This window comes from Primulina tabacum, chromosome 3 (assembly GCF_025594145.1).
Source record: "Primulina tabacum isolate GXHZ01 chromosome 3, ASM2559414v2, whole genome shotgun sequence".
NCBI lineage: Eukaryota > Viridiplantae > Streptophyta > Magnoliopsida > Lamiales > Gesneriaceae > Primulina > Primulina tabacum.
Window position 1 is genome coordinate 7,840,301 of NC_134552.1, and position 25,194 is coordinate 7,865,494.

A 25,194-nucleotide genomic window follows, 5' to 3' on the forward strand; every position below is an offset into this window, starting at 1 on the left:
GAAAATTAAAAAGTGTTTTCCCCTTATCGAAAGTATTATCCCAAGCTCAATCCATTATGGAGAGTTACAGATCCAGAAACACAAAATGTAAAGAACTGAAACATCATCCAACATGGGTTCTAGGCTAAGTATCCATCATCATTGATTCAAATGCTTACACAGATTACTGCTGAGACGGTTTAGTCGGTTGGGTATATAGTAAACCAAAGGGTTGATATAAATAACGAATCTGCCAGAGCAAGTAGCATTTCATTTCACCAGATTTTCATGATGATGGACTGGGGCAAGCCATGTCTTGAGCCAAATTGATTACACCACGCCAGAAGGAAGACGCAGCACGAGCTGCCCTCCGAAGACACTGAAGGTTAACACATCGAGGTTGATGAGTTGAAATACAATGCATTACTCAAGATAGCTATAGGACCTAGGATGCAGACCTTTTCACGTAGTAATAACAAAAGTCGGCCAGGATGAAAGTTTGAACAATTTCTGATATAAGAACCATTGATGGCCATAGTCCATGGCCCAATGCCACAAGAAGATGACCACGACTGTCCAACACCTGCCAATTGCAAATTATAAATGTAAGACAGAGATTGTACCAGAAATTTTAGTTTGTGGTAATAGGGCAAATCAAAATCTTTTACTGAGCATAGCAGCCTAAATGTCAGATGAGTAATTTCAAATGCCATTGGACTTTCAAATTCTTCCAAAATGCATTAACACAATTCTGCAGTAAGAACAGATCATATGAAAACAACTTCGGAAAACATAATTTCCACATAAATTACAAGATTATTACATTACATGCCTGATAGCCTGACTTTTTAGATATAGCCAGATAGGGTACACCAAACATCAACTTCCACATGCTTAAGAAAATAAAATGACCACATCACATGACTTCGTAAAGCCTTCTTACTCCATTTAGTACCTTGTAACCATTTATGAGTAATGGTGACATGATTGAGTAGGATTAGATGATATGATATTACTATGATTAACATTTTGCAGCAAGCCAACTGAAGAATGCTTAAAAGATCATGATAAAGTTAGTGAATCAAACCTGGAGAACCCAATGAGCACAGCTCAGGAACCTCGCAACACCCAATGCAAATACATAATGAGCTGTAAATGGTTCAACAATCTGTAGCAGAGGAATTGAAAAGCCAAAATTAAAATATAAGTAGGACTTAGCTAGCACGTAACACAGAAATTCAAAGAAAAACTCTACCTTAGTGTTTTGCATGACATGTAGTTGAGGAAGGACGGAAACGGCTTCAAGGTAAACACAGAAGGCCCAAGCAATCCGGTTGACCAAGTGATGCGATGTAGATGGGTGTATCAACAGAGCTAAAACAGCACAAGGGACCAACTGCAAAACATGGAAAGTGAGATACTCATTTTTCTTAACAGTCAAATCCAAATAAAAGTCCAACTTGGCAAGAAAATAAGTAAGCAAAAGAGAGTATGATTCCCATGCACATATTAAGACTCACCACATAATATAGTGCAAAATTGTCTTTATCCTCCATGTAACTTGACCTTAGCTTAAGACGAATCATGTAAATAACCCACAATGTTGTAGCTAGTGTAGCCATATCAAGCAACGTGTGTATGTCATATTCCATGACAAAACTACAATACAATCTAACAGCTAAAAAGATAGCTGTCAGCTCCTGGGATTTCAGTGAAAGCCCTGCAACATTTGATTTAAAAATGATTGGAGAGAATCAGCATCCGGCAATTAAAAAAATCCATTCAGAAAGCACCAATAACATAGTCATTTGCTCGCTTCACAAAACTAACCTGGAATGTTGAACAAAAGAAATCATTTAAAAACCCACACCACGTCCCAATTCTAATACTAAAAGTGGAGATAGATAGTTCGCCAAGAAATGCAACCAAAATACATCGACAAACCAAAAAAAAACTGTAAATTCAACAGAAGCCGAGTCACATGCTAAATCTTCTTAGTCACAATCCAAATGTCTATAGGTATTAATAACAAATTTGTTCGTTTTGGGGCTCTCAACTCAAGTGTCTACTTTCTGTTATCTTCAACACCACAATTATAGAAGAAGTAAAACGACCTTTTAGTTTACAGCATATTATATTTACACCCCATAATAGACCCTTCACAACTTTTATTAAGCGTATGAAAATTTAAATTAATTAATAAAGTACATCAAGGCCACTGATTGAATTTATAAAGACGGTCCACAATTCAAGTCGAACTAATGGTTGATCTCGACCCCTAAAAGAGCAGCAAAACACAAAGGTCAAAGAAAAAACATAGATTTTAGGCAGGATTAATGTTTTTTCCTTCTTTCATTAGAATGGCGCAAATAAATCCTCAACTAGAACCCAATATTATATTTTCCATAACAAAAGGAAAACAGTGTAGCCATAATCACATCTTTGCAACACAAGAAACACTAAAGCAACGCCATTTCCCAATTTTTCCAATTTAGTCGGAACAAGATCTCCCTGGATATCCCAAAAGTCTCAAACTTTCTCATCCTCCAATCACCCTATTCAAATGAAACCCTAAAACAGTAACAACAGCACTAGCAAACACGTAAACTAAACCAAAAATTTACACAAACGAAATTGAACCATTACCGGCGCAAGTTTTCTCCTTCATAAGCTTGTAAATAAGAACAGAGATTCCAATAGAGTGAACCGCTTCCGCGGCGACGAAAATATTATCGTGATCGTGTACAATTGCGCGGAGGAGCACGAGCGCCGCCATACCACTGATGACGGCAAGAAAAGCCTTCACCTTGGGTGGCTGCCGCCGCACCCACGATGACACAGCTTGGATCGGTCTTCGTGGAGCCCTCATATCTGTATGTGTGTATGCTTTCCTATGGGTTTTTTAACAGGGAAATGAGAAGAGGAAGGCACGATAGATGGGAAATTGAGGGAAGACGATTCTTGAAAATGGATGAAATTTGTGAAAATGAAAAAATTATAAATAAAAGGAATTGTAAAATTAAGAACCTCACCAAATTACACTTATTCTTATTTTATCAGTTAATACAAAATTTTAAAAATATGTTTGCAAGGCTATAATTTTTAATTTTTAATTTCTCTCTATCACAAATATAAAAGTCATATTTCTTTTCTGGGATATATGTACTTTTTAATTAGATTTTAAAATCATATGCGTGGTTTGAGTACAAAGGTCAGTCAAATTTTTTTTGGAATTTAGTAAAATAATAATAATAATAAAAATAATACAAATGGAGTGATCGTATAATTTCAATTTGGTAACAGATTGAGCTAACATTAATTTCAGGTCAACTAATTATTGGAATTTGGACTTTGGAGCGTTGAGAAATATAATATTATCACGTGCTTTTGGCAGTCATGTTAATTAATCTTTAAAAAAATTGAAGTGATTATTAGTTTAATTACTCTTTATTTTTAACAAAATATAGTTATAATGGGTTTTGATTGCAAACACTATCGATATATGCCTTCGATCCTTTCATTCATTTAAATCTATGAGATAGGAGAAAATTATTAAATTCGACCTCGTGATCTAGATCTGCATATAATTCGGATCACATATATATTTTTGAGCACTTCATTTTATAAATTTAATCGAGTGGGTTTAGCTCGTAGAACTTAAAAAGTTTTTTTAAAAATTTATTGAATAAGGTCATTGGCCACTTTGGTAAACTAAATTTAAGTAGGTATCTTGAGAGAACGACCGTTTCATGCAAACTTTGCTTCAAAAGAAGGATATTTCAGCAACAGAAAAAGGATAGGCAAAAAAGTTTGAGAGAAAATGTTTAAAGTTTAAAACTCACAAATAGAAGAACTTGCGAGATCCACTCCATTTCAAAACCGACACATTTCAATGATGTTGATCTGTCATACATTGGAAGTGTGGTATATATGTTACAACGTTGCGATAAGGTCCGTACAAGGGTTTGCTGCACTCAGGTGGATTCCTCCAAAGAAACAATGTTCCAGGAAACTCTACCCGTTTCATCAGAAACGATCGACGTTATTCGAAAATTTGGAGCAAAATGAAGGGATGCCTCACGGTGTTGTATGAAATAAAGCAATTCTATAAACCTCTGCGACCGTTCAAACATCATACAGCGACCTTCTTGGAAGTCACGGAGTTGATAATAGTCGCAAACTCGAGACCCTACAGTGAGTAAATACTAGAGATAAGAGAGACATTTCACACCAATATCTGTGACAACAAATTTAGTAGATGTCCAATGTGGACCTTTTTTTCGCTCTTTCAGCTTGAAGTATAAAGCATCTTAGCTTGTAAAACCTCATCAAGTCCTTGTGTTTTGTATTAAATTTTACATAAAACAATACTATCTTTCTCCGATTTAATGCAAGAAGAAGATAATGTTTATTTGCAAAACAGGAAAACAATATAACACCTTGAGGGATGCACCGCCGACAAGAAATCCATCAATGTCTTCTTGCTTTGCAAGCTCGGCGCAGTTGCCTCCATTGACGGAACCTATGGATAAAAATTTCTAACATGAAAACTGAGACCACCGAAATCTTGGAACTGGATGCATGATTGATGTTACATTGGATCTTCGAACCAAAATCAAGACTTCATAAATTATTCGAGTACTAAGTACTAGAAGTCATATTCTCTTTTATTTGTAATAGATGGATACAGGATAGGAACTCTAAAAAATTCGAACTGGAAATTACACACCTCCATAAATAATGCGAGTTTTGGATGCAACTTCTGCAGACACATTCTTACTAAGCCAATCACGGATAGCTATATGCACCTCCTGAGCCTGCTCTGGCGTGGCCACTTTACCAGTTCCGATAGCCCATACGGGTTCGTATGCAATGACAATCTTATCCCAACTCGGGACAGCATCTGCATATCATGAACTTCAATACACACACACACACACACACACACACATGCGGAGAGAGAGATCTAAACTTACCAGCATAAGCCTTCAACTGCTGAAAACAAACATCAAAAGTTTTTCCTGCTTCTCTTTCTTCTAATAACTCTCCAATGCAGGCAATCACTCCGATATTCTGACCCAATGCATAAGCAGCCTTCTTCCCAATGAACTACAGAATTTGATGAAAACATGATTTAGAGCATTTAGAAAATTTAGCAAGAATTATAAACAGAAAGTCTTACGATCATACGAACTCATAGTTTCTTCCCATCTCTTTTTAGAAGAAACCATGAAAGACAGAAATAATTGGTGATATGTATAAGACAATAATGTTGTCGATATGCATATTTTAGATTTTGGGACGAAATCCTTTTGAGTGGGGATACTCTCATATCTTACTTGATCGTCTTCTCCAATTATATGTCTCCTCTCAGAATGCCCTAAAACCACCCAATTGCAGCCAAGGTCTTTTATTTGTTCCACACTGTACAAGATGGAGCAGTAAATTGTAAATCCTTGCACCTAGAGTAACTAGCACAATTGTGTCGATTATAAAGGTCGAGTAGAGTAAAGCATTAAGGATTATTAACTGAGCGCAAAATTGCAGGGGAAAATGGCTAGAATAACCAGCTGAAATAAGCATATGAAACAACTCAAGTGGAACCGATTAAAATGGTATGACAAAATGTGGAAACCATCAAGTAACATACAGCCAAATTAACAATATGCAGAAGAATGTCAGCAAAGGAACCAATTTCTTCGATTTTTCCATCTTCTTTAGATCAATGAGATCACACGTTAACCTTTAAAATCTAGTAGAAATGCATATCAAGCCAATAATAGCACACTTCATAGCATGCACATTCCTCAAATGAAAAGGCAATAAATGTGCAAATTCTTTCTTTCTTTCCACAAACAAGCTAACCTTGATCTAGAGAACATCATATTGAGATAACAAACCTGATCTCGCCAGTAAATGCACCACCTTTTCCAGTCCAGCAATTCTGAGCAGCTATCTCAATTCGATCAGATAATGAGCTCTTCACCTGATCAACATAGACAAAAGGTGGCGCCACGACAACATCTGCGTAGGTCAAGGGCAGAATACTATATAGAGCAAAGAATTCTCATTTCACTTGAATTATATGCATCACATTGAGACGTGTATATATAAAACGAAAGGACCACGGATTTTAGATCTTAGAAAGATGGTATAACAATCTTTCCCTTCCATTCCCATCCATACCACATAATTTAGTACCTTTTCTTACAACACACTATCATATTAAAAAAATAGAACGATAACTTAATCTTCACGAGTGATCACATGCTAACAAGCAGTTACAACTACCTACCACAATCTATATATATATATAAATATATAAAAGCAGAGTTTTTGTCAAAAATAGTAATTTTCCCGCCAAAATGTCATTTCTAAAAAAAAAAAATTTTATTATGAATATTGATATATGTGTACTGTAATAAATGATCACTTTAATTATTGTTTGCATTGATTATATCAATTCATTTAATTCAATTTTGAATTTAATTAATTTTTATATTACTTCAAATGTAATTTATGTATTATATGTTTTTTTTATTTTTTTACTCAAATTAAAACTAAACTCTATTGAAAACATACATTATATTAAAAATTTTACATTGATTATATCAATTAGTTTAATTAAAAACTGTATAAATAAATTTAAAATACAAATGATTGCAATGTTCAGTATCACTCATTAGGTAAATCATTCAAAATTAAATTTTTCTATTTTAAGTAATTTCTGCTCAAATTACTTAATAAAAAAAAATACAATATTTAATTAGTTTATTTAATTTTTCTAAAAATAAAATTGGTTGAATTTTAAAAGTTATCACTACAACAAGATTTTGCAATGAACATTAATTTACCATTTAATAATCATAAATTTTTTTTATCTCAAATACATATTATTTCGAAATTACCTTATTTCGAAAGAATTAATGCGTTGTAATTTTCTTCCAAAATCATATGTATATTGTATATCTTGAATTGTCTTCTTAAAAATTCAATTAAGAGAGCACAAAAAAATAAAAAAATAGATTCAAAAGAGTTTTTAATGGATATTAAACTACTCTCAATAAACATGTATATTACCCTCAATAATCAGAAATTTTTGACACTCAATGCATGCAATTCGAGATTTCCATAATTTGAAAGAGTTAATGTATGATATAATTCTGTCAAAAGCATCAAATATATAATTATCGTCCCTTGTGATGTCTTATTTGAATTTAAAATTATAAATAATGCAATATTGCATATTATATTAGAAACCAATTTTATTTTATTTACCTTACTAAATTTATCTACTCCAAAATTGAATTTTGAAATGACTCATCTTTTCAGCACCATATATGAGTTGAATCATTTCAAGATGTAATGTTCGTTTAAATTTAGATTTGTTCGTTGTTATGAACTACCTACGTATGGAAACAACAAGACACTTTGATATCTGTCTTTCATAATCGAGAAGTAAAAAATATTATTTATCTATTTGTACAAAATTTTAATTATTACGTATTACTAATGTGATAATTTTCTTCTATATTACAAAGTTCACGGATACATGATAATATAAATTTCCCGTAATGGAAATGAGTAAACCAATTCTATAGAAAGTAAGCATCTTATTAGAAGACACCTTATAAAATTTAATGACATTATTTTGGAATACACATAATAAATGTTAATTAAATAACTTTTCTGATTTATACATAATTTACTTATGATCACGTGTTTCATTTTTCTTTCGGAATAATAGGCTGTTGTGTATATTATGAAGAGATTTTATAAATAAAATCACAACCCATTTGGATAAAGATATTGATAAAACAATTATTGTTATCATTCAAATGTGTCAAACACGTGTCATGTCACAAAATTCTTTGTGAATGTGGATTTAGACGAAATTACTGAATTTTTAAAAAAGTATTTCTCATTAATTTTATTGAATGTGATTTAAAAATATTTTTTTTATCATATGTCAAAAAATAATAATATACATCTTCTCAAAAATTAAAGAATTAAATATGTATTAAGGTTGGTGGTCGACATCAATACACTAAACACGATAAAAAACATGTCATTGCCTTAGGCTAACACAATCTAGAATTTTGAGATATGATAGTGATTATTAGCCAAAAAAATTAATCGACATGCGTAGTATTTAATAAAGTTTTTTAAAATTACCGAAAAAATAGTTTTTATTTTTTTATAAGTATATTATTTTTTCAATTTAAATATTTATTCATTTTCACTAATTTTTAATAATATTATCCCGTGCATCGCACGGGTGAAATACTAGTTCTATGATAACAATGCAATTCTACTTGACTCTACAAATTGTAGTCCATGGCAGGATTTAGAAAATGTTGATAATACAAATTCATTGTTAACTCCCGGAAAGAAGCATGGGGTGATATGGCCTCATTACCTGTAAAGGATTTTCACAGAACAAAAGGCGAAAAATTCGGTAAATGATAGTTTTGCAGTTTGCAATTTTAAATGATTGTTCATCTCTGCATTTTCATATTTCTATGGAAATCAAGCTGAGAGAAAAATGAGAACGAGAATGAAATTCAACACAATAAACCATGGCGGGGAATCTAAAAGTAGAGATACTCAGAAAATAAGAACACCATACAATACAACCCCTCAATGTACTCAGATAATAACATCACATTAATAATTTTAATAGCAGAGAAGAACTCACCAACATCAGACTCCAATGCTGCACTGTTCAGATCAGAGACAAGCTTGCTTAGGGAGTCTTTCGTACCATTCTAATTAAAAAATAGCAAATGATTTAATTAAGGAAGGATAGGGTCAAACAAAAAGAGGAAGCAGAAATAACATATTAAACACTCAAATAATTCAACTTCACACCGTAAATATTAGTGCGGAAACAGCACAAACATAACATTTAAATAGGTGTGAAACACCTGTAGTTTGACAGGTAAACGTGTATCAGCACAGGTCAAAAGTGTGGTGCTACTTAGTAAATCTTAACCTATGAACAAAGTTTTCACATAAGGGATGTTTCCACAAGAGGAGAAAAAAGTTACTACAAAACCCATATGTCATCTGCTTGAGCAAACTACAAAATTCTCGTATATCATTCAAGTGATGAATCAAAATTATATCGGTTAAAAGAATCAACTTCAAGCTCAAGGAGTAAACGGTATGATAGATATATGCTCTCACCAACTGCTTAAGAAGCCTATACCAGACTAGTGCACAAGGATTATTCGTTTCAATTCTCTACATAACAAAAAATCATGGACCTTCCTATTATGATTCAGGCAATAAATTTTATAGAAAATATTCATTCCTTTACAATTTCCTTCTCAACTTTTAGATTCCATTAAGTATTAAATGTCCAAAATTTTATTCCCTTCCCAACCATTCTTTCACTTTGTACTTAAGTTATCGAAGTTCCTAGGTTAATATATCCCAATTTTTAGCAGCATTCAATGAAACTGTCCGACCCCTCAAGACGTGGAATTAAATAAATTTAAATTGGGGGACTTACTGAGAATTCCTATTGCCTGGTATACTCAACAGCTTGATTGGATTTTTATACAAACTGATTGATATATTACTTTTCAAGAGCTACAGCCCTTTTGTATTGTGATTCTTCACCTCAACTACATATATAAAACAAAGAAAAAAGAATATGCAGCCAATGGATTGGCAACAATAAAAGAAGCACCAAAGGTCAAGAAAAAATGGAACAACATAATCAAGAATGAAATACTCACGCATTTCCAATTTCCACCGACGAAGAACTGCAAGTGAAAGGAAATAAAACAATCAGATTTGACACTATCAGGTGCTGAATACAAGTGATTGCCAGCACATCAGACATTTTAAGGCAAAACAGGAACTTGAAAACTATGGGTTCAATCGTTGGACAGAAATAAATTTTTTTCTTCCTTCTCCAAAAACCATTATAGGTTCTAATAAATTAAATTAACGTGGTATTTGAACCGTTCGTTTAAATCCAAAAACGAAAGAAACAATGAAAGGTTTCAGAACCTTGCCGGATCCTGCCATCGCTACCACACCGCGGCATTCTTTACGAGAGGAGGCGAGTTGTACATGCGAATCGACGTTCTGAAACAAGCACTGAGTTGAATTAGAATCGGATGCCAAGTTCTCGAACCTGACGAAAATTTTGCGGAGGCCGGAGAACTGAGTCAGCTGAGGTGAGAGTTGAGACCCGCCGACGGCGGCGCCTAGTGACGTTGACACCAAAGCCATCGGAAGATATATGTTGCTCCGCCGCTTTCTAGGACAATGAACTGTCGCTTTGAGATCCCCCGGTTCTCCCTTTACCTCAAACGATATTGTTGCTCAACATGTGGCGTCGTTCTTAATAGCAATCGGCCCTTACCTACCCCCTCCCTGACCACGCGAGCGTTGGAGCGTGGAAACCACTGCCTTTGGGACGCGTTTGGCAATGTTTCTTTATCATTTCCAATTATAATTTTCCATCTAAAAAATATACTCATACTATTATTTTGATATTATCGAATTAAAATTAGATTTTTATTCCATTTTCATATTATTATATGCAATAGTTCAATCAACAACATTTTGTCATTTCAATAATTATTTTATTTTATTTCGAATAATTCACATATGGTTTTTTCTAATAAGAAAAAGAAATAGAAAATGGATAAAAATTATTGAGCAAAAAGAAAAATAATTCTTTGGTTGATTAAGACAAATTCGTTTTCTTTTTATAAAATACCACCGGTTTATGAGATAAATTAAACCACCGGTTTATGAGATAAATTAAATGTTATGTTTTTATTGTATTTTTTTATATATAATGTTTGATGCGTTTATTTATCAATAATTTGTAAGACTTTCTTGAGTGAACTTTAGTACAATTATAACATCAACAGTATTTTATTGATTTTATTTCAAAATTTTAAAACCTTCTCTTGCTTTTCTTGGACAAAAAAAGATGGCATCTGTATTTAGAGTTTGTCGATAAAATTGAACAAATAAGTTTGAAATGTAAATATGTCCACATATTAAATATTAAATTGATAAATCTAATTAACTATGAATAAAAACTTGTGTGAGACGGTCTCAGGGTCGTATTTTGTGAGACATATATCTTATTTAAGTCATCCATGAAAAATTATTACTTTTTATGCTAAGAGTATTACTTTTTATTGTGAATACCGGTAGGATTGACCCGTCTCACAGCTAAATACCTACTCTTAATTATGTATGCATGCCATCAGTTCGTCATCTACAAAAATTTGATGCCTCCAATGTGTCTTGCGTATTGTTCCTGTATTTACCAACTATTTACAATTAATTAATCATTTAATTACTCAAAAAACTTAATGGGCCATCGTTTATAATTTAATGGGCTTAGTATTAGGGTTGGGCTTGGTCTTGGAATTGGGCTTAGGATTGGGCTTGGGGTTGGTCTGGGGCTTAGGGTTCTTATCATAAAAAAACATTCAGTTCTGCGGCTAATATTTGCTGGAAATCTCATGCATCCAACCAATAATTGGCGTCCGCCTCGAATACATCGATTTTACACCACATTTCATTGAATATTCACCTTTCCCCCCTCAAAATAAGAATAAATTTGCCCACATAAATTTACAGTTTAAATCCGGAAATAGTGGGTATCTCTATTTTGACCCTTGATCTTTAGTCCACGCCTTAAAAGGGAGAGTCCCCTCTGTGTTCACTGCACATACGGTGCACGGCCCAGCAGCAGGTGAAGTCTTCTTGTTCTCTCTCCGTGGGGTAAGCAATCGAGGGGAAATGGCGATTAGGGTTTTTCTGATTCTTTGTATGCTTCTCATTTCGCCTCCAATTTTACAAGGTAAGCATTTTGGATACAGATCCGTTTCGCTTTGTAAAGACTATGTATTTCTCTTCTATTTCATTCGGAATTGGTTGGGGCTGTTATAATTGACCGTCTCGATGACATGCATGTAAAAAGATTTTATCTTTGTGCTGGGTCTTGCTATTTTTCGGCTTTTGATTGCATTGGGTTCTGTAGAGACTGGAGTTAGATCAGATCGAGATTCTATTTTGTTTCTTTTGTTTTGAAGCCGTCTTTTATATTCCTTTATACTATGCGTTGATTACTTTTAGTTTGACTTCTGTTTATTTATTTCTGGTCCGTGGTGGATTTTTTTCCTCATTTGTTGTTCGATTTTGTGGGTTTGGTTGAATATCTGTTGCGGATCACTCTGTCGTGTTGTTGACGCATTTTTTTACGCACGATGAGGTTTTCTCGTGATTGGCTACGTAATTTTCCGGGAGTTTATTACTGTTAAGCGACTATTATGTTCCATTCGATCATTTTCTTGAGTTAGGTGCTCAGTTAAGGAGATTTTAAATTTTATGATTTTCTGACAAATGACTGTCAGTCTGTCACGACGGGGTTAAATTTCTTCATGTTATATTGCGTTTATGAGAACATTCCCCTGCTTACCAGAAATCTGTTTTCTCACTGACTAACCTATTTACTGCTTGATAGTTGCAAGATGTGAGCCAGACCCTGATGCAGAAGTTGTTGAATCGGCTGAGGAAGGAGATATTGGGATCATTGGTGAAGATGCCCAAGACTTCGGTGGTGGGAGTTTTGGTCCAGCTCCAGGGGTGGAAACAGTTTGTGTTTTCCCGAAAAACCCTTCTAAATGTTAGTATTTGTTGTTTGAGTATGGTCCTCTCCTTGTTAATTAGTGTTCCTATTATTCTATGAGATACAATGAAACTTTTGCGCCCATCTTATAATTACACACATATTGAGTTATTTTCTCTCATTTTTTTCAGTGGTTGCAGCTGGGGAGGAAAGTGAACTCTTAGTTGGAATGAAAAACGAAGGTAATTCTTTGTGTATGGTTGAAAATTATGATGTTTTCTTGCTGAACATATGGAGTTGTTTTAATTTTGACATCATATAGCTCTAGCTTCTTGTTGATTTTGTTTCTGAGATAAGATTGTCTTTCATGGCATGGAAAATGGCAAGATGACTTACAGATATATGCCCGATTCTTTTTGAAATTTGTACTTTATGCTGAAAAATGATGGATTCCTTAATTTGTTTGTCACATTTTGGATGGTGACAGCAGGGGATTCAAGTATTAACATTATTGCGATCCACGCCAGTGTTCATCCCGCGTATGATCCAAGCTACTTGTTGCAAAATCTTTCTGCACAGGTATCTTACTTACTTTTCTGCAATGTTTTATGCTTTTCTACTACACTTATGGAAGGAGAATTTTTACGTGGTGTTAAGTTGAGTTTTTCTTTTTCCTCGACTCCGTGTTTTGCCATTTGGAAGTTATTTGTTTGACCAGTGAGATATTTTTAAATTTTCAAGTAAGTTTTTGCATTGGGATCATCGTGGTGATGAAAGTGAGGAAGTTAAGAGTTAAAAATTCATTTTGTGTATCGAGCGATGTGGTGATAGTAGTAATCTTGAACAAACTTGATTATTAAAATTGGATGAGAATTAATGTTCCTTAAGCTTTGAGTAGTCCGAATGCCAAACTAAAAGACCTTGTTTGTCTGTTATATTTGTTTGGAAACCAATTTTCCTTGTTATGGCTGAATTTGTTGGACAATTTTATGTGACCTCGAATTTTTAAAGTGACTTTTACAGCTGTAATAGACTATGTTGCATTTATTAAATTCCGTGCTTCCGGCAATCATTTTTTATCTTATCAGGAAAATTGCTTGATAAATAGAAACCATTTCATCCTTGGTGAACCTTGACAGGTTTTTAAGCATATTTATGAGATTCTTATGTACTCCTTGCGTTACTAATTGGAATTTTAGTGCTACTGGATTTTTGTGCCTGAAGATGCTTACTAAACCACACGTGTGACTTTTGACTTGCGGATATTTTCAAAAATACTTCTCTTTTTAATTATTACATGTCCCAATTGATTCAACAATTGGATAAGTTTGATCTGTTTTACCGAGAAGGTCTACGCGGAACAAAATGGTTGGTTATTCAATCAAATCATTAAGTTCTGCACTTCTTGTTATGAGGTTAACGTACAACCTTAGCATTCTTTGTGTTCAGCAACATGTCTACCAAGTAACAGGTTTAGCAGATCTTTAAGATTGGAATAACAGGACAAGAAAAATTAACATAGGTGTTAATGATTCTTGATCGAGATTTTTTACTTAGTTTTCTGAGTGCACACGTGTTGGGCATACACCCTGTCGCTAATACCTCGTTCTTTGCTTTTTCTTCAGTGACAATGAATCATATGTGAGGTCTTTATGGTTCCACTCTAGTGCGAGGAGTATATAGCACTGATACTGGGTTCGACCTCTTAGATGATAATTTTGTTAGATTCAGCACCTATCTTCCGTCCTGGATTAAAAATTGCGTATTTATCTATCAATAACACTTTCAGACCAGTATGATTTGGAATTATGCTACTGATACTTGTATTTTATATACTAGGATTTTAACACTGCTTCAGATCAGTATGATTTGGAATTACGCTGCTGATACTTGTATTTATCTACTAGGCTTTTAACAATGCTTCGGTTCCTCCATCAGCTCAAGCTACTTTCCCTTATGTTTATGCTGTTAGCAAGTTCTTACAGGTAAGTTTTTAGACATGTTGAATTTTACTGTTCCAGGTTTAGCAGCATTTGATATTATGGAGATTATTTTTACATGCAAAATATAATCTATGTTGTCCTGCAGTCTGGTGCATATGTTCTCGTGGGATCTATTGTTTATGAGATTGACCAGCACCCATACCAGAGTACTTTCTACAATGGGACCATTGAAGTTACTGAGCCAGGTGGTCTACTCAGTGTTGAGTCAGTTTTCTTGTTTTGCCTAGGGGCAGCCCTTATCGGTCTTCTAGGATTTTGGATACGGAGTCAAATACAAGAATTCTCAAAGGTAATTACCATATATGCACTTGTACTCTTCAGTATTTTACTGTTTAGTTCACAGAGTGTATCTTGTATTTATACCAGAAAATTACTCTAGGACGTAAGCAACTTAAGACCAAGCCCCTTGAATTGTGGTAAAGGACGTCGTCTTGTATGATTCACTATAACAAAACTATAGTGGAAAACACGTTTGCTTGATTGGTTAATTTTCAAATTTTGATTTTACCTTTTTGACATCTCATTTATCAAAAGCACATGTTTTGTGTAATATACACCTGTCATCTCATTTATCAAATGTAGACCCAAAAAAATTCATACTGGGTGGATTATGGACCATTTTCCCATCATCCCCATCCCCATCAAGTTTCCTAACCACTCTCATATATAATTTTCTGCCTTTAAATCGATGGTGTAGAGCCTGTGATCGTATGTAGTAGTAGTAAATTAGTTTGCTTCCATCTTTAAATTTAGTTTCCACCATAGATTTGCGCTTTTTTCTCGGTTTTGATCAGATGCTTACATTTGTTCTATGTATGTTAATTAATTAGAAAACCAAGAAGGCACCGAAGGTGGAAGTTGGAACTAAGACAACAGACGTCTCAATGGATGAATGGTTGCAGGTCTGTAACACAACAAATTCTCAAAAAAATTCCTTCTCTTTTTATCTCTGGTCCTTTATTTTTCTTGTCAGGAAATTTTTATATCCCACATATCTTGTCTTCTGTGAATTTAATTCGATACAGACCGACCACCCGCCAGAAAGTGGAATCATAAATGTTGATGAATAAATACTAATCGTTGAACCAAATCATCATGAGCTAGATGTTTTAAGAAACGTACTTTATAACTTAATCTCACAGTAGGTCACAAGCTTGAATTCTGCGAAACAATCCCCATAATATTTCATCGAGGTGGCTTTGGGTCTGCATCATACTTCTGTCTTGTTTCCTTCCCATAAGCTCGACTCATTTGGAAAAAGTGGTTTCCCACCAGTTTACTACTTTTAACATTCAGGGCACTGCATATACACGGTCTCAGGCCAACAAATCAAAGAAGAAGAAGTAGACGATCATCTTCGAAGAGTCATCTGCAAAGAAGGATCAGCTCAATGAGGCAACAGTTCGTTTGAGAGATTGTAGGAATTCGAAGACTCGAGGAAGATAATGGAATAGTAAAGCCTGTTTTTAAATTATCGGCCGTTGGATTGCCTCATTATCCTAGCACGAGGAAGAAACCATATGTTCTTTTTTTCTTAGAGGTGACTGCAAACAAGTAGATGAGAAATACTGAGGCGACATTTTTTATACTTGTTTCGATCTATGCATGTTTTAGTCAAATATATTCTGATGGGCCTTTGGATGAATATGAAAAATAGGTCTCTTGTGAGACGGTTTCACTAATCTTTATCTGTGAAACGGGTTAATCCTACCGATATTCAAAATAAAAAGTAATATTTTTAGCATAAAAAATAATACCCCTATCGATATTAACGATAAAAAGTAATATTTTTAGCATAAAAGTAATAATTTATCATGGATGATCTCTCATAAAATACGATCTATGAAACTGTTTCACAAACGTTTTTGGCGAATATAAATTGCTATTTTTTGTGACGAATTTAGTGTGTTTTTGTATGCAATGTATACCATAATAAATACAAATTTCTAATAAGAATATATATGGACAGTGAATTCCTGGAGAATATAATCATTGAGATTCGCAAAAAATCTTCGTCGAGCATGAATTTAATATCCAAATGAAAAAGATTACATTTTTCCTTTCAGGTGTTGATTTTTTTTTAAAAAAATATTAACATGATTTTAACTTCATTTTTTGTGTATAAAATTATTTTTCGTCGTATTTTTTTTACGTATAATCCAAAATCTAATTAGTATAAATCAATATAAATCACATCATTTGTTCTTATTTTTATTTTTTAGTCAATTTGTGATATTATATTTTTATTCCATTATCATTTTACAGTGTCATATTGCAAAAACCATATATTTTAACTGTACAAATATTTGTTGTATGGTGTATTGACAATTTTTGTACATTCAAACACATAAAATGTACGTGTACATTTAAAATTATGAAATTGATGTTATTGGAGCTTTTTTAAAAAAAATACAATAGTAAGCGCTTATTAATTTTTCACAAGAAATTATCGAAATTTCACACGAATGTTGTATGTAAATTACAGTTTATTTGCGGTGTGTGTATTTTTAGGTATTCTTTTATTGTAAAATAATCAATTAAATACTTGGAATTGCAATTTTTATTTGATATTTATGTGGGAAAATTGTGACAGTGAGAAATATTTATAAATCGATAGAATTTTTATTTCAAAAGAGGAGAAGATTTATGTTGTACGTGTGCCCATTTGTATGACTTATGATTCACATGTGGGACTTTAGACGTGACGCCCGATATTTCGAGGGAAAATTAAAATAAAGAATAACCCACAAATCACGTCAATAATACAGATAAATAAAAAATTATTGGTACCGATACTTCAATATTCATATGCCTAACAGAAATTCATCATGCCATCTAAGAATCAATAAATCGAGATTTATTGAGAAAAGCCATCTATATATTTCCCACCAAAAAATGAAGATTTACAATAAATGTACACAACACTTTATATATACAAGTACATCGACGCACATATTTTTTTATAATTCATTTGATTTATATTTAAATGAGGATCAAAATATAATTATAAGAAATAACGAGGGATTACACTGTAATTTTGATATATAAATTAAAAAATAAATTGAAAAATAAAAGAATAAAAAAATGACTTTCAATAAGAATTGAACCTACAACCTAAACCCAAGAAACAATGACTATATCTACTGAATTAGATCTAACTTACATTAAAATTTTAACATTTTATTAATATATATAATTATTAAAACAGACCATGACACCAAAGTTAATTACTCTAAGTAGTTTAACATGTTCCTTTTGAGAGAGATTAAATTTGAATTACTTCGAGCATTAATTGATTAGTGTGAATATGTCAATGTCTCAACCGTTGATTATGGATTAAGAAGCATGTGCTTTCATTAATTTGTGGAGCTGGAAAGGGATACTACCAAACTAATTTACTATACATTAACCAGAAAATTTAATCTTCATATCGCTGGTACTGCTTATGTGCCACTGTACAGTCGATTTTTATAGAAAATAAATTTATTTGTGAATATTTTTTTTGTTTTTTTATTTAGTTGATTATAAATAAATCTACGTTAGAATAGTTATTTTGTGTGTTTTTTTAATCTATTTGAATTTGATGTGTGTTCCCAAATCTATATTATCTTATACTACATGAAATGTTTATAATAACTACTTTGGGATCATGATGTAATTTTTTACAAGCAAAAAATACCTTTATAAGATGACAAAATATATAAAAAGACGCTGATTATTAATAAAATTTGCGTGCTTATATGTTCTCTTCTTGATAGGTTTGTTTCTATGACGTGATTACAAAAAAGAGTAGGTCTCTTGTGAGACGGTGTCACGAATCTTTATCTGTGAAATGGATCAATCATACCGGTGTTCACAATAAAAAGTAATACTCTTAGCATAAAAAGTAATATTTTTTCACGAATGACCCAAATAAGATATATTTCTCACAAAATACGAACCATGAGACCGTCTCATACAAGATTTTGCCAAATTTTGAAAAATTGAAACAAAATGTAATTTCGTGTTGGAAGATTTGAAGTCATGACATGACCTACAATATTCACTCAGGTTGAATTTGATTTGAAGATAGAGATTTGCGGGGAATATAACATAATTATTATTAAAATCACATAATTTGAAATTTAACTTTGTTCATCCAAGCAAGTCGAGGATTTTGAAATCAATATATTTGGAATATATAATCTCAAATGTATCCATCCAACACATCTTTGGATAATTTCAACACACACTAGCTAAGATCATGTACAAGAACAGCTAAACCCAAATCGTTCTAAATCTTGTATTATGTTGCGTAGAAAGGTTTTTTTTTAATATATAGTTTTCATATATATCATGTTCATGAGTGATTTATTTTCGTTTTATCATATATAAAACACATTTGATCGATATACTCTTAATGAGAATGAGCGAGTAGGTTTGCGGATGGAAAGGAAATGACGCAGTTGAAGTTCATTCAATGAAGAAAATGGCCAGTGCTAGCTAAGCTGCGCATGCATGTCGCCATCGATGGGGCCCAAACGCATGTGACGACATTAATTTTCCGTCGTTGTGCCTTTCTATATAAAGAACAACTTCGGCTCGCAATCATTCAGGAATCACTTCGGGCTACTGCCCTTGATCAGTTTTTTGTCTGCATTTCGTTTCAAGTGGTGGCGGGGATTCCTGAGAAGATTTAGTTTAAAATGAGGGTTCATTCCCTTTGTCAGACAGCCCTTTGGGGAATTCTCTTGGTGTCTTTATTGGGGCTTTGCAGCGCAGATGACAAGACATTGTTCGAGGTTGTCGGGGCAGCAGATTGTGCTGATTGCAAGGAGTACAGCATTAAAACTGCTCAGGCATTTTCGGGTAAAAAAATTTGCAACATTATTGTTTGTTCACGCAAACATATATATATATATATATATATATTTATTTATTTATTTATTTATATATTGTAGAACAAGTACTCCAACACCAAACATAAAAGGCATAGATTATAACACGATCTTCACACTTTCGATCGACTCTGATTTTATTTAATCACAAAGGGATTCATAATTTAGTTATTTTTTCGATATTACAAGTATCTAACGTATGTATTTCTCGAATAAAGATATTTCATGCTCGAGATGCTTGATCATATAGGTCTCAGAGTGAGCGTTGATTGTAAGCTCAAAAGCGGGGAAACGAAAAGAATGGGAGATACCAAGCTCGACAAAGATGGGAAATTCAAGATCTCGGTCTCACAACAACTCCATCAAGATTGTTACGTGCAGCTCCACAGCGCCGCGGCAGTCCCCTGCGCAGCCCACAATGGCATCGAATCCGCGAAGATCGTGTTGAAATCCCAAAAGAATGGTATCCAAACCTTCGGGCCGAGCCAAAATCTGCAGTTCTCAACTGCATTGTGTGCTTCCAAAACCTTTTGGCCTTTCTTCAAGCACCCACCTTTTCCATTCACCCATCCGTGGAAGAAGAGCTTCCCTTCTTGGCCGCCTCTCCCTCCATTTCCGCCGCTCTACAAGCATAAGCCACTTTTCCCACCGATTGTCAAGCCTCTACCACCACCAGTTCCCGTCTACAAACCACCAGTTCCAGTGTATAAGCCGCCTGTCCCCGTCTACAAGCCACCAGTTCCAGTCTACAAACCGCCGGTTCCCGTCTACAAACCAAAACCACCAGTTTCCAAGCCACCAACTCCTGTCTACAAGCCAAAGCCACCAGTTCCAGTCTACAAACCGCCGGTTCCCGTCTACAAACCAAAACCACCAGTTTACAAGCCACCAACTCCTGTCTACAAGCCAAAGCCACCAGTTCCAGTCTACAAACCGCCGGTTCCCGTCTACAAACCAAAACCACCAGTTTACAAGCCACCAACTCCTGTCTACAAGCCAAAGCCACCAGTTCCAGTCTACAAACCGCCGGTTCCCGTCTACAAACCAAAACCACCAGTTTACAAGCCACCAACTCCTGTCTACAAGCCAAAACCACCAGTTCCCGTCTACAAGCCAAAACCACCAGTTTACAAGCCACCTGTCCCCGTCTACAAGCCAAAACCACCAGTTCACAAGCCACCGGTTCCAGTCTACAAGCCACCTGTCCCCGTCTACAAGCCAAAACCACCAGTTTACAAGCCGCCGGTTCCCGTCTACATGCCAAAACCACCAGTTTATAAGCCCCCGATATATAAGAAGCCATGCCCTCCACTGATCCCCAAGCTTCCGCCATTTCCGAAGATCAAATTTCCTCCAAAGTACTTCTTCCACCACCACCACCACCACCACCACCACAAACTCGGGCATTTCCCACCACTACCTCCGTACCATCCTTAAGCTTTTTCAAGGGTGCGTTTAGCATCTGTGTTTGATTTATTTGTTGTGGTGTTAACAAGAAATTGGTTTTCTGTGTCTTCAAATGAGGTCTTTTTCTTTTTCTTTTTTTAAATAAAAAAATATAGTTTTGGGAATAAATTTCCAAGCAATTGGAAAAGAGAGATTAATATGAGTGACAGATGAAAATTAAATGAATTTTTAAATGTTTGTATTGTCGATTTGGTGTTGACATGCATGTGCATGGTTCTTTTAGGTTTGTTTTCTTGGGTTGTAATTATCCAACATTTTTATAAAATTTCAATTGAGTGTTTCTTCCATATATTCCACCATTTTTTAATTATATACTTAATTGTATAATATATTTCGAATATATACGTCACACTTGGGTATCATTTGAACTTAAAAATAAATAATAATGTAAAGATAAATCATATAATATAATAAATAAATTATAATATTTAATAAAGTGTATGGTTCATTTCAAAAAATAAAAAATAAATAAAGTGTTTGGTTTGATTAATAAATAATAGTTTTTTAGATTAATTGATTAAATTTGAGATAAGATGATAAATTATTATTTTATTTTTTAATAATTATTAAATATTAATAATATTATTTATTAGATGTAATATTATAATTTAAATTTAATGATTTGATTGATGTAAAATAAAAAAATTAGTAAATTTATAAATAAAATTGAATAAAATAAATTATCAAAGATTTAATATTGTGCCATTCCAAACAAACCCTTAGATTACAAAAATGCCATGCACGTGAAAAAAAGAAGAATATGGGAAAATGTCACTAATTTAATTAATAGGGCCAAAAAGGTTGGATAGATGTTATATATATGAGTAATGTCTTTATCTATTCAATACATGATGATTAATCATCTGTACATCATCGTTGAATACGTGGTCATGATTTATCCAATCAGCACACGTATCATGTGTTGAGTTGATAAAGACATTGTCTGTACAAGTAACATGAACTAAATCAGAAATCAAAGGGCTATTACTTTAGGTGATTCGCATCAATTATTCTCGAGTTGCACAATACAATTATTTTACCTTCGAGAAAAGAAAGTTGATAATTTTGTTATCAAGGAATTAAGATTACAAATTTACATATATTTAATAAAAAACGGTTTGACAAAGATGCATCCGAATCCCTTTCCACATCACGTTTCCTTCCCCGAACCTAAATCGAACTCGTATAGATCAAATTTTCATCCCCGTTTCAAAAATGATAATGGAGCGGAGGCAGGACGATCATGTTCGATGAATCTCTAAACACAAATTTATTATCACTATTATTGTTATTATTATTGTGACATGTTAGGAGATGTGGATATTATCTTCATATTTATTTTGAATTATTTCGAAGCTTCAAAAAAATTATCGAACTCGAACCCGAAAATTAATCTTAAATCCGCTTTGTTTCGGATTTTCTTCGCGGACCGAAAATATCATCCCTAATAAAGCTGTCATGATAGAAAAATTAATAATATTTTTTATTAATAAATCTAAGGGCCGGGCTTTGGAACAGGTGCCGCTTACCAAAATAAAGAAATTGATATTTCGATAAATTGATCTCTATTTTTTATATTATTTAATTTAATTGAAAAATCCTCCGTCTCTCTTTTCCGACTGCTCGTTAATGATTAAAAAATCCACGCAAATAGACGAAAGAGAGAAATCGATCCCTAGAATCCAGATCCAGCAAAAGTTTCCGAATTAGAGCTGAATTTCAATCCAGAATAATGTCTTCAACCTTCAGCGGCGATGAAACTGCTCCCTTCTTCGGATTCCTCGGCGCCGCTGCTGCCCTTGTATTCTCTTGTAATTACTTTACGTCTTTTCCCCTTTGATGTGATTATTTGTCAATTTTGTTTATATATGTTTCGATCTTGTGTTCTGTGGAAGAAATCAATGAATACAAAGTTGTTTCTTCATTTTGTTGGTTTATACTCATGTTTACTTTTTTTTAATGAGAATTTAACGTGTTGGAGTATTTGCAATTCATGTCATGTTTGGAGGAAAAAAAGATTGTTGTTCGTTGAGAAATCGTGGATCAAACCGGAGTATGAAATTATACTGTAGTTTTTGAGTTCATGGTAAGATTGCTCGCTTTAACTTGTAAAGTAGGTCGCGGAATAAGTAATAAGCTGAGTTGGATTAGATTGACTGGAACCAATAAAAATGTATGCTTGTTCCCATTTCGTGTTCAATTAAATGACCTGCCATGGGACACTTATTTTGGATTGGATAACTTCACAAAATTTCTTTGTTTCTTTTTTTTTTGTTTCTTTTTTCTTCCTCTAGGTATGGGTGCTGCATATGGGACTGCTAAGAGTGGCGTTGGTGTTGCTTCGATGGGTGTGATGAGGCCAGAGCTGGTGATGAAGTCAATTGTGCCGGTGGTTATGGCTGGTGTTTTGGGTATTTACGGTCTGATTATTGCTGTGATTATCAGCACTGGTATTAACCCTAAAGCTAAGTCTTATTACCTGTTTGATGGCTATGCTCATCTCTCTTCGGGCCTTTCTTGTGGGCTTGCTGGGCTGGCTGCTGGAATGGCAATCGGGATTGTCGGAGATGCCGGTGTTAGGTATGTTTGTATTAATTTCATGGAATATCTAATCTTTCAGAGCTGAAGTTTCATTTGTTTTGTGAAGTTGTAAGTTAAAGTTTTTCATTTGCTTAGGTGATATCACCAGGTTTTGCTCAGAACTAAATATAATTGTCGGCATAGTTTATTAGGGTGGTTTTTGTTCATGGCCGTAGATTTCGATTTGAAAGGTTCAGTGAAGTAAAAATTTAAGTGATTTTCATCAAGTTTTGAAGAACACGTTTAGTGCATGTATTACAAGAGAGTATTTAATGATTGAGCAAAATTTTTTTAACTTGAAATCTCATTTATAAGTTTACTCGGTCATGAAGCAATTAAATTTTGTGCTTGTTTACAGGATCCCGTATGACTTGTAATTTGATGTAGCTGATGTCGAAATACTCTCCTTCAAGTTGTTTTGTTGCTTGTCGAAAAAGAAATTGTAAATTGAATTGTTGAAAAAGAAATTGTAAATTGGAAAGCGAAAAGAAGAGAAATTATCTTTAATCTTTGTTAATACCTAATGCCGCCAAAACCAGGTCGCTAAAAACTAGAGCCAATATAATTCGAGAATGAATAGTGAAAACATACCGGTGTAATCAATCAGTGACATGTTCTTGTTTAGCTTCAGATCTTGATATTCTGGACGATTGAGCTATGACTTACATCTTTCTATGTCCTTGTGATGTGATCAGCTGCAACCACCCCAGTTCATCATTGGAAAGGATTTCAAACAGCTATATGTATCTTTATGTGTATGTGTTTTTTAAATGGATCTCAACTTGAAATCTTCTTTCCAGGGCTAACGCACAGCAGCCGAAGCTTTTTGTGGGGATGATCCTTATTCTCATTTTCGCTGAAGCTCTGGCACTCTACGGCCTAATTGTTGGAATCATTCTGTCTTCACGAGCCGGCCAGTCTAGAGCTGAGTAGTGGATAACTAAAATCATGGCTTGTTTTGAACGAAATTTTTACTCTCATCCAAGATATCCCACATATCTATCTTTGTTTCGTGCTGTTCTTTGTATTAAAATATTGGGTTTTTCCTCCTAATGAATAAAGGAGCTCATCGAGCGTTTATTATTTGATGGATTTATCAACTTTGTGTATTTTTGTAGCTTTGTACGATAAAATTCTGTAATTTCTACTACTGCACTCCAGTCTTATATTCATACATAAGGTATTAATGGCAACTTTGGTTTTTCTTAGTGGACTTTACCTGCCTGCATTTGACATAGTCGTCTGTTACTTGAGCCACACTTATGATATGCTTTACTGTCGACTCTTTTAGAATATTATTTTATAACTAATTTATTTACAACTAGTTCATGTTTGCCCAACTATCTCAGGGATGTAACATCTTATTCTAAAAGTAAGTTCTAGATAAAATAAAACTTTTTGAGTTTAAAGATATTAATATTTTTGGTATGACTATAACACATTTTTTGTATAACGATTACAAAAAATGCCCTAATAGTATGAATATATTGTAAACCTATTTTTATACACAAATTGTTATTATTGTTATTATTATTAGCAATTATTACTATTAAAATTATTACTATTAAAATATTTATAATGATGATAATAATATTTAAATATTGCTATTAATTAAAATAATATGGGCCGCGCATCTTATAAGATGGGCTTGACTAGATAAGGAGACGATATAGGA

At 33.7% G+C, this 25,194-nt stretch overlaps 5 protein-coding genes across 6 annotated transcripts; 3 read left to right on the forward strand and 2 right to left on the reverse strand.

Moving 5' to 3' along the window:
* LOC142539827 (uncharacterized) lies at positions 1 to 2,955 on the reverse strand. Its single transcript, XM_075645553.1, has 6 exons — positions 2,626 to 2,955; positions 1,500 to 1,699; positions 1,235 to 1,375; positions 1,067 to 1,147; positions 438 to 562; positions 1 to 358 (listed from the first exon to the last, which is right to left on the reverse strand). Exons 1-6 carry the CDS (start codon positions 2,846 to 2,848, stop codon positions 310 to 312), a joined length of 819 nt encoding a protein of 272 aa, XP_075501668.1. The 5' UTR covers positions 2,849 to 2,955; the 3' UTR covers positions 1 to 309.
* Positions 2,956 to 3,824: 869 nt separating this feature from the next.
* Positions 3,825 to 10,371, reverse strand: LOC142539828 (triosephosphate isomerase, chloroplastic-like). The gene is made up of 9 exons (XM_075645554.1): positions 10,003 to 10,371; positions 9,726 to 9,752; positions 8,678 to 8,747; positions 5,880 to 6,003; positions 5,319 to 5,403; positions 4,956 to 5,088; positions 4,709 to 4,882; positions 4,419 to 4,501; positions 3,825 to 4,168 (listed from the first exon to the last, which is right to left on the reverse strand). The coding sequence occupies exons 1-9, from the start codon at positions 10,225 to 10,227 to the stop codon at positions 4,112 to 4,114; spliced, it is 978 nt and encodes a 325-aa protein (XP_075501669.1). The 5' UTR covers positions 10,228 to 10,371; the 3' UTR covers positions 3,825 to 4,111.
* A 1,230-nt stretch (positions 10,372 to 11,601) lies between these two features.
* Positions 11,602 to 16,240, forward strand: LOC142539829 (translocon-associated protein subunit alpha-like). 2 transcript variants are annotated; one of them, XM_075645555.1, is made up of 8 exons: positions 11,602 to 11,824; positions 12,488 to 12,649; positions 12,784 to 12,834; positions 13,080 to 13,171; positions 14,500 to 14,577; positions 14,681 to 14,884; positions 15,426 to 15,497; positions 15,892 to 16,240. In XM_075645555.1, exons 1-8 carry the CDS (start codon positions 11,764 to 11,766, stop codon positions 15,940 to 15,942), a joined length of 771 nt encoding a protein of 256 aa, XP_075501670.1. In that variant the 5' UTR covers positions 11,602 to 11,763; the 3' UTR covers positions 15,943 to 16,240. The 2 variants fall into 2 exon arrangements, with proteins under 2 accessions (XP_075501670.1, XP_075501671.1); XM_075645556.1 differs by having other exon boundaries at positions 13,083 to 13,171.
* Positions 16,241 to 19,178: 2,938 nt separating this feature from the next.
* Positions 19,179 to 21,228, forward strand: LOC142539830 (uncharacterized). Its single transcript, XM_075645557.1, has 2 exons — positions 19,179 to 19,443; positions 19,723 to 21,228. Exons 1-2 carry the CDS (start codon positions 19,281 to 19,283, stop codon positions 20,907 to 20,909), a joined length of 1,350 nt encoding a protein of 449 aa, XP_075501672.1. The 5' UTR covers positions 19,179 to 19,280; the 3' UTR covers positions 20,910 to 21,228.
* Positions 21,229 to 22,513: 1,285 nt separating this feature from the next.
* LOC142539831 (V-type proton ATPase 16 kDa proteolipid subunit) lies at positions 22,514 to 24,727 on the forward strand. The gene is made up of 3 exons (XM_075645558.1): positions 22,514 to 22,750; positions 23,234 to 23,519; positions 24,320 to 24,727. Exons 1-3 carry the CDS (start codon positions 22,672 to 22,674, stop codon positions 24,450 to 24,452), a joined length of 498 nt encoding a protein of 165 aa, XP_075501673.1. The 5' UTR covers positions 22,514 to 22,671; the 3' UTR covers positions 24,453 to 24,727.
* Positions 24,728 to 25,194: the final 467 nt, after the last annotated feature.

Bases quoted from the DNA above. Each gene is read 5' to 3' on its own strand.
- LOC142539830 (XM_075645557.1), top strand. From the start codon at position 19,281: ATGAGGGTTCATTCCCTTTGTCAGACAGCCCTTTGGGGAATTCTCTTG. The intron at 19,444-19,722 runs GTAAAAAAATTT...TTGATCATATAG, and splicing joins AACTGCTCAGGCATTTTCGG to GTCTCAGAGTGAGCGTTGAT.
- LOC142539827 (XM_075645553.1), bottom strand. From the start codon at position 2,848: ATGAGGGCTCCACGAAGACCGATCCAAGCTGTGTCATCGTGGGTGCGG. The intron at 1,700-2,625 runs GTAATGGTTCAA...CAAATGTTGCAG, and splicing joins GAAGGAGAAAACTTGCGCCG to GGCTTTCACTGAAATCCCAG. The intron at 1,148-1,234 runs GTAGAGTTTTTC...CCTCTGCTACAG, and splicing joins ATGTCATGCAAAACACTAAG to ATTGTTGAACCATTTACAGC.
- LOC142539829 (XM_075645555.1), top strand. From the start codon at position 11,764: ATGGCGATTAGGGTTTTTCTGATTCTTTGTATGCTTCTCATTTCGCCT. The intron at 12,835-13,079 runs GTAATTCTTTGT...GGATGGTGACAG, and splicing joins AGTTGGAATGAAAAACGAAG to CAGGGGATTCAAGTATTAAC. The intron at 14,885-15,425 runs GTAATTACCATA...TTAATTAATTAG, and splicing joins AAATACAAGAATTCTCAAAG to AAAACCAAGAAGGCACCGAA.
- LOC142539828 (XM_075645554.1), bottom strand. From the start codon at position 10,227: ATGGCTTTGGTGTCAACGTCACTAGGCGCCGCCGTCGGCGGGTCTCAA. The intron at 9,753-10,002 runs GTTCTGAAACCT...TTTCACTTGCAG, and splicing joins CGATGGCAGGATCCGGCAAG to TTCTTCGTCGGTGGAAATTG. The intron at 5,089-5,318 runs GTAAGATATGAG...CAAATTCTGTAG, and splicing joins TAATTGGAGAAGACGATCAA to TTCATTGGGAAGAAGGCTGC.
- LOC142539831 (XM_075645558.1), top strand. From the start codon at position 22,672: ATGTCTTCAACCTTCAGCGGCGATGAAACTGCTCCCTTCTTCGGATTC. The intron at 22,751-23,233 runs GTAATTACTTTA...TTCTTCCTCTAG, and splicing joins TGCTGCCCTTGTATTCTCTT to GTATGGGTGCTGCATATGGG. The intron at 23,520-24,319 runs GTATGTTTGTAT...TCTTCTTTCCAG, and splicing joins GTCGGAGATGCCGGTGTTAG to GGCTAACGCACAGCAGCCGA.